The sequence below is a fragment of the Dipodomys ordii genome, unplaced genomic scaffold, assembly GCF_000151885.1.
Source record: "Dipodomys ordii isolate 6190 unplaced genomic scaffold, Dord_2.0 Scaffold133, whole genome shotgun sequence".
In the NCBI taxonomy this organism is placed as follows: Eukaryota; Metazoa; Chordata; class Mammalia; order Rodentia; family Heteromyidae; genus Dipodomys; species Dipodomys ordii.
In genome coordinates this window covers 3,809,054-3,817,729 of record NW_012267349.1, presented here as the reverse complement: position 1 = coordinate 3,817,729, position 8,676 = coordinate 3,809,054, and the positions used below count along the sequence as shown (strand labels likewise).

At 41.6% G+C, this 8,676-nt stretch overlaps 1 protein-coding gene across 1 annotated transcript in view; it reads left to right on the top strand.

Moving 5' to 3' along the window:
- Mcm6 (minichromosome maintenance complex component 6) overlaps positions 1–8,676 on the top strand; it is a 40,138-nt gene that overhangs the window by 28,519 nt on the left and 2,943 nt on the right. The window contains 3 exon segments of the mRNA XM_013030804.1: positions 2,734–2,931; positions 6,196–6,331; positions 6,867–7,022. Coding sequence (XP_012886258.1) covers positions 2,734–2,931; positions 6,196–6,331; positions 6,867–7,022 — 490 coding nt within the window.

Sequence of the window (8,676 nt, the reverse complement as noted above, 5' to 3'; positions counted from 1 at the left end):
TTTTTTGCCTGTCATGGGGCTTGAACTCTGGGCTTGGGCGCTGTCCCTCAGCTCTTCAGCTCAAGGCAAGCGCTCTACCGCTTGAGCCACAGTGCCACTTCCGGTTTTCTAGTGGTTTATTGGAGATAAGAGTCTCACTGTCTTTTCTGCGTGGGCTGGCTTTGAACCATGATCCTCAGATCTCAGCCTCCTGAGTAGCTAGGATTACAGGCGTCTGGCTGAACATCCTTTTATTTCAACTATTACTACTAGGAATCTTGCCTAAATCAATAGATTAAACAAATGCTCCTAAATCTTTCTCTGAAAAAAACAGAGTCCTGAACTATTATGGTGAATTTGAACTACTGTTTCATTGTAAAATAGTAAAATAGGAGTCAGGGCAGGCAGAGTGGCTTAAGTGGTAAAACACCTGCCCTAGCAAGCTCCACATTTTGAGTTCAAACCCCAGTAACATTTTTAAAAGAAAACAAAGATTATGAGTGACTGTTAAAGGTAGTGACATGGCCGGTGCTGGTGGCTCACGTCTATAATCCTAGCTGCTCAGGAGGCTGAGATCTAAGGATCGCAATTCAAAGCCAGCTTGGGTAGGAAAGTCCAAGAGACGCTTACCTCCAGTAAACCACTAGACAATCGGAAGTGGCACTGTGACTCAAGAGGTAGAGTGCTTGCCTTGAGATGAAGAACTGAAGGATAGTGTCCAAGCCCAGAGTTCAAGCCCCACAACCAACCAAAAAAAAAAAAAAAAAGTAGTGACATGTAGTGATATATAGTGACATAAGTACATACTGGTATCTGTGACCAGTGTGTATGCTTCCTTAATATGTTGAGCTCGTTGCTCTGAGAAACTAAGCATCTTTTAGATATAAACACACACATGCTCACTTCTTTTTCTCCTAAGGACATGTAATTATTCAGCTTCAAGAACAGTCTGAGCATTGATTTGCTTAATGATTTTTGACCTCTTACTTCATTGCTTCAGGTTGTTAAACATCCTTTAGAAATGGTCCTTGGGACCCTACTGCATTGCTGGTAGTAATGTATACTAATACAACCACTTTAGAAAGCAGTCTGGAGGTACCTCAGAAAGCTAAATATAGACCTCCCCTGTGACCCAGCCATACCATGCCTAGGCATCTACCCCGCGCAACAAGAACCAGTATACAAAGACACATGCACCTCCATGTTCATTGCAGCACTGTTCACAACAGCCAAAATATGGAAACAACCCAGATGTCCTACTACTGATGAGTGGATCCAAAAATTGTGGTACCTATATACAGTGGAATATTATGAAGCCATTAAAACAAAATAATGGCATTTGCTGGGAAATGGATGGAACTATAGCAAATCATATTGAGCGAGATAAGCTTGATATGTGGATGCTAAAGCCAAAATGCAAGGAGATATAACAAAGTAAACAAGACTCAAGAAACAGGACTTCCACTCACTTTGTCATATCATTGCTAAATGACTCCATGTTCTTGGCACATCTGAGGGAAGCTAAGAGGAGGACACAGAATCAGAGGAAATGGGAAAACATACAACAGAGGGGCCCATCAGCTGCACTAGATATTGATGCAAAGGAACTAAGCAACTCAAAGGCAGCAATGGGAGGGAGAGGATGAGAGGGTAAGAGGGAACAGCTTACACTAAGCGAAAAGAAGGAAATGTTAATGTCACCTGATGTGGAAGAAATAGTTGTCAAGGCTCAGAGAATTCACAAACTTTTTTTTTTCGGTCGGGCATGGGGCTTGAACTCTGTGCTTGGGTACTGTCCCTCAGCTCTTCAGCTCAAGGGGAGCCACAGCTTGAGCCACAGCACCACTTCCCGTTTTCTAGTGTTTATTAGAGATAAGAGTCTCACAGCGGGCTGTGAAGGTGGCTCAGTGGTAGAGCGCTTGCCTTGCATGCACAAGGCCCTGGGTTCAATTCCTCAGCACCACATAAGCAAAAAGAAAAAAGCCAGAAGTGGTGCTTGAGCAGAAGAGCTGAGGGACATCACCCAGAGATCAGACCCCATGACCGGACCCCCCACCCAAAAAAAAAGAGTCTCACGGACTTTCCCGCCCGGGCTGGCTTTGAACCTCGATCCTCAGCTCTCAACCTCCTGAGTAGCTAGGATTACAGGCATGAGCCCCCAGCGCCCGGTGGAATACACAAACTATAGACCAAAGACAATTTGCCTTGTAAAGATTAAAATATGACTTTTAAGTATCACTATTCCACAATACTGTGAAATTTATGTAATCACCTAATCTCAAAAAATTATTTTAAAAAATGGACGGTTGGCTTGAATAGTAAGTCTGCTGTCTTCATATTCACAAATTTGCTACATAAAATTCATAGACCTCTCTAATAATAATTTATTTTCAAAGGCATCTCTGTAGAATTCATTGTTCAGTGGCCTCGGAAGTTTCAGCCTTTTCAGTTCCTCAAAATATTTCCATCTGAGCCCGGTGTCAGTGGCTCATGTCCGTAATCCTAGCTTCTCAAGGAGACAGAGATCTGAGGATCGTGGTTTAAAGCCAGCCTAGACAGGAAAGTCTGTGAGACTCTTATCTACTTAACCACCAAAAAACTCGAAGTGGCGTTGTGCCTCAATTGGTAGAGCGCTTGCCTTGAGCTGAAGAACTTGGGGACAACACCCAGACTGAGTTCAAGCCCCACGACCCACAGAAAAAAAAAATTTCCATCTATTATACTCTTACATTTAATGCAGCTGTCCTGGGGTAGAAATGTTTCTCTAGCTTCATTGCTGTTTTGAAACAGATTTCCAAAGAGTCACAGGACTTCATTGTGGAACAGTATAAACGCCTCCGCCAGAGGGATGGTTCTGGAGTAACCAAGTCTTCATGGAGGATTACAGTGCGACAGCTTGAGAGCATGATCCGTCTCTCTGAAGCTATGGCTCGGATGCACTGCTGTGATGAGGTATCAAAGTCACTTTGACCTGATGAGAATGAAGAGAAATTGGTTTGTTGGTTTGTAGGCATGTTTTATATCTTTGATATGGAACATTCTATACTTAGTCATAGATGGTTTGTATGAAACTGTTGAATGCTCACAGGATATATGACATATTTCCTTCAAGTGGGTTTTTGTCAAGCATTTTTGAGTATATTAGCTGTATCAGATGTAATAAGATAATCATTACAGTAAGAGTGTCTGTAGAGTTTAGTTACCATTTATTCAGTTAAAAAATGTAATCAGACCCTATAGTGTGCTAGGCCTTTAGCCTGAATACAAATTGATAACTATGATAATGTAACTTCAGAACTCAAACCTTTCATTGAGTTTGTTATAATACAATGTATTTGAGTTATTGTTTTTATGTGTGATGAGGATTGGATCCAGGACCTGTACCTGTTAAGCACACAGTGAACCTGAGCTGTACCTGCAGCCTGGAGGTGGATTGGTTGGTTGGATTTTTGTTGTTTGTCTGAGATTTGGTCTTGCTATGCAGCCCAGGCTGGCCTAGAACTGAACATCTTGTACTCAGTCTCCTGACTGATAGGAGATGGACAACAGCATTCTGTTCAGCTCTATGATTTTTATTTTATTTTTAATATAATTTTATTATTAAGGTGTCATACAGAGGGGTTACCATTTCATAAATGATGTAATGAGTACATAACTTTTTTGGGACAGTGTTACTCCTTCCTTTGCTTTCTTCCAGTTTCCCGTCTCATCCCTCCCACAAATTAGTTACATAGTTCATTTTTCACATAGCATACACTCAATAGCATGATTGCGTTTGTTCACCCTTCTTCCCTTTCTGCATACCCCTTTGCGTTTCCCTGTTCTCTCCCCCCCCCCAAAAAAAAAAGCAAAAACACATACCAACAACAACAAAGTAAATTGCCATTTCCTGGAAATCATATCAGTAAATAGTATTTTAAATGCTCAGAGAAGTTACTCCTTCGGGTTCTTCCCCAGGGATATCGTTCAAGCTGTGTATGAATGCATAGTATCCTGTATAGGTTATGTTCAGATTTTTATATCTAGCTTCCACATATGGGAGAAAACCTGTGCTGTTTGTCTCTCTGAGCTTGGCTTACCTTATTTAGTATGATTTACTCTAAGACCATCCATTTTCCTTCAAATGACATAATCTTATTCTTTGTAATAGGTCATTAAAATTCTGTTTTGTATATGTACCACATTTTATTGATCCACTCATCTGTTTTAGGGCAGCTGGGTGTTTCAGTAACTTGGCTATTGTGAATAGTGCAGCATGAAAAAGTTGCATGGTTTTTAAATTGTTCTTTGAACTAAGAGTTTTACAGGCATATGTCAGTGAGGATTAAGGGGAAAAGGGATTATAAAAGTCCCTCATCTGCTTCAATAAAAGTAGCTTTTATATGTTTAAGTCAGAAGTAAGATTTTTTTTTTGTTCTTGTGTGTGTGCAAGTGCATACATGTGTATGTGTGTGTTAGAACTTGAGACCGAGATCATGTCTTCTCTTACCAAGCACATTAGGTTTTCTCCTTATGGGTAAAAGTTCAAGCAAGTAGGCTCTGAGAGATCTCTCAGCATATATACACTTAAAACAAGAACTTGGGGCTAGGAAGGTGGGTCAGCGATAGAGTGCTTGCCTCGCATGCATGAGGCCCTGGGTTTGATTCCTCAGCACCACATAAACAGAAAAGGCTGAAAGTGGTACGGTGGCTCAAGTGGTAGAGCACTAGCCTTGAGCTGAAGAGCTCGGGACAGTGCCCAGGCCTGGAGTTCAAGTCCCACAACCGACAAATAATTTTTTTTTTTTTAAAGTACTCTTTGGACTGGGAAGGTGGCTCAGTGGTAGAGTGCTTGCCTTGCATGCATAAGGCCCTAGGTTCAATTCCTCAGCACCACATAAGCAGAAAAAGCTGGAAGTGGCGCTATGGCTCAAGTGGTAGAGTGCTAGCCTTGAGCTGAAGAGCTGAGGGACAACGCCCAGGCCCAGAGTTCAGGCCCATGACTGACCAACAAAAAAAAAAAAAGGACTCTCTAAGTTCTATTTCCATATCACTATTCACATCTAACTGCTACCTATCATTGATTCCTCAAGGACTTGAAACACTGAAATCTGCTTAAGTTGCAGTCTGTCTTTGGCGAGTACCTGCTGGCATATGGTACAGGACTGGATCAAAAATCTTGAGCTTGCTTTCTGTTGTTGGGGACAACTGAGATCCCAGATCATAATGATCCAAAGAATAATCTGTACAGTTGCTGTAGAAAGTCTCTCTCTTTCTCTTTCTCTTCTGAGGCTTGAATTCTGTGCCTGGGTACTCTCCGGGAGCTCTTCAGCTCAAGGCTAGCGCTCTACCACTTGAGCTACAGTACCACTTCCAGTTTTCTGGGTGGTTTATTGGAGATAAGTCTCACGGCCCTTCCTGACCAAGCTAGCTGATCCTTAGATCTCAGCCTCCTGAGTAGCTGAGTAGCCAGTGTCATGAGCCACTTGCTCCCAGCTTCTGAACTTTTTTGGAGGGAAAGGTCTGGTTGTGGGGCCTAAACTCTGGGCCTGAGGGCTGTCCCTCAGCTCTTTTAAGCTCAAGGCTAATGCTCTACCACTTGGGCCACAGCTCCACTTCCGGCTTTTTTCTTTTTGCTTATGTGGTGCTGAGGAATTGAACCTCATGCATGCAAGGCAAGCGCTCTACCACTGAGCCACCTTCCCAGCCCTTTCTGAACTTTTTCTTTACGAGGTTATTGCTCTACCCCTTGAGTCACACCACCACTTCCAGCTTTTTGGTGTTTAATTGGAGATAAGAGTCTCCTGATAAGGCTGGCTTAAAACTGTAATCCTCAGATCTCAGCCTCCTGAGTAGTGAGGATTACAGGTTTGAGCCACTGACTCCTGGGTAAGCTTGGTATTTTTATTAGTATAACACTAAGTTTATTATATCTAGACATGGTATGACATGCCTATTATCCCAGCACTTAAAGGAAGAGGCAGGAGGACCCTTCAAGGTCACCATCTTAGAAAACCAAGTTAGTGGTGGAATACTTGCTAATACATATAAAGTCCTGGGCTCTAGCTCTAGAATTTAAAAAAAAAATTATATACATTCATAGTTTTGCTTGCAGAGAATTTCTTCATTCTTGCCAACACATGATATTGTCAGTCATGTTATCCATTCTAGTAAATTTGTTGTATGTGATTTTATTGGCCTATCAACAGTGACTGAATTGCCTTATTACTGGTTTAGGTCCAACCTAAGCATGTGAAGGAAGCCTTTCGGTTACTGAATAAATCAATCATTCGGGTTGAAACACCTGATGTCAATCTAGATCAAGAGGAAGAGACCCAAATGGAGGTAGATGAGGGTCCAGGAGGCATCAATGGTAAGATGTTTATTTCTGATTGTTCTGGAGTTAGGGACCGCAGTTTTTTGTAATGTCTTGTGGTTCAAATGAACTTATTAATAGTTATGAGGTGACTATAGTGAAAGAAAATAATGGATATTGAGAAAGCATAATTTTAAAAAGTGAAACTAATTAAAGTATAGTTAGTTTATATAAAATATATGTGCTTGAAAGATAAGTATACCAAAATGGGGTAGTAGACTTAAGTCCTTTGACCAACACACTTTTTTGTAGTATTTCATTCTTGAATTATAAACATTTTCAAATATACTAGAATTTTTTGTTTAGTACGTCATACTTACTGCAAATGGATTTAATATTATGAAATCCCAACCCTCATTTCTCCCAATGTAGTTGTTTTTGCTAGTAGAGTTGATAAATTGGCTTCTAATTTATTTGTAAAAATCTTATGTTTTACCTTTCTGAAATTTGTATTAAATATAAACAGTACATTTAGAAACACTTGGTAAGTGGATACTAAAGCACAGAAACAAATGGTTAACTTTTCACACAGGTCATGCTGACAGCCCTGCCCCCGTGAATGGAATTAATGGCTACAGCGAAGATGTACATCAAGAGTCTGTTCCCAAACCCTCCTTAAGGCTGGGCTTCTCTGAGTATTGCCGAATCTCTAACCTTATTGTGCTACACCTCAGAAAAATGGAAGAAGGTGATGATGCTATACTTAATATTTATTACTCATATATGTTGTATTAAGCGTGTTTGCATAGGCTACTTCTGATTGCTAAGTAGTACATTATGTCAGAAGACATAATGAATTGTTATATAGGCTTATTTTATCAAGTAAATTTTTGTGGGATATGGGTGTAGCCTGACAGCCTAAAGATTTCTCCACCAATTTAATTGTCGGATAAAGGTTAAGAGGTCATTTTTGGGGGCTGGGAAGGTGGCTCAGTGGTAGAGCGCTTGCCTTGCATGCATGAGGCCCCGGGTTCAATTCCTCAGCACCACATAAGCAAAAAGAAAAGAGATGTAAGTGGCACTGGCTCAAGTGGTAGAGCGCTAGCCTTGAGCTGAAGAACTGAGGGATAGTGCCCAGGCCCAGAGTTCAGACCCCACGACCAGACCCAAAAAAAAAAGAGGTCAGTTTTGTTAGTGTCTTCAGCCTGTTTAATAATTTTGAAGCAGAATCTTTTGATTTGATAAACGTGTAAAGAAATACAACTCAAAAAATTACTACAGTGGCTTTATTTAAAACAGGTGTACTCCTATTGATATTTCATAGGTGACTTGGAGTGGTGGTACATGCCTGCAGTCCCAGCTACTTGAAAGGTAGAGATTAGGATGATACTGGTTTACGGCCAGGAGAAAGCAATATCCTAGCTAAGTAAGAGGATTGAGATCTGAAGCTACCCCTGGATAAAAATTCAGCATACTACATGAAAAATAAAGCAAAGTGTGCTTTAGTAAATAAAGCAAAATGGCTGTAGTAGAGTACCCACCTGGCAAGTATGAGGCCCTTACTTAGTTCAAACCCTAGTACTGTCAAAAATGAAATACATGTGATCCTAGACACTCAGGAGGGGAGGCTGAGATCTGAGGATCATGGTTCAAAGCCAGCCCAGGCAGGAAAGTCCATGAGACTCTTATCTCTAATAAACCACTAGAAAGCCGGAAGTGGCACTATTGCTCAAGTGGTAGAGTGCTCGCCTTGAGTTGAAGAGCGCAGGAACAGCGCCCAGGCCCAGAGTTCAAGCCCCACGGCTGACAAAAAAAAAAGGAAAAGAAATACAGCCAGACCCTGGTGGCTCACGCCTGTAATCCTAACTACTCAAAAAGCTGAGATCTGAGGATTGTGGTTCAAAGCCAGCCTAGACAAAGAGAGTCCACAAGACACTTATCTCCAATTAACCATCAGAAAACCAGAAGTGGTGTGGCTCAAGTGGTAGAGCACTTGCCTTGAGCTGAAGAGCTCAGAGATAGTGCTCACACCCATAGTTCAATACCCACAACTGAGAGAGAAAGAAAGACGGACATTCTATACATTGAGTCTTAACAAATCTGTACTTCATTACAGGTTAAAAATGAGCAAAGGGCTGGGAAGGTGGCTCAGTGGTAAAGTGCTTGTCTTGCATGCCTGAGGCCCTGGGTTCAATTCCTCAGCACCACATAAGCAAAAAGAAAAAAAAAAGTTTTGCTGGGGCTAGGAAGGTGGCTCAGTGGTAGAGCACCTGCCTTGCATGCATGAGTCCCTAGGTTCGATTCCTCATAAACAAAAAGAAAAAAGCCGGAAGTGGCGCTGTGGCTCAAGTGGTAGAGCGCTAGCCTTGAGCTGAAAAGCTGAGGGACAGCGCCCAGGCCCA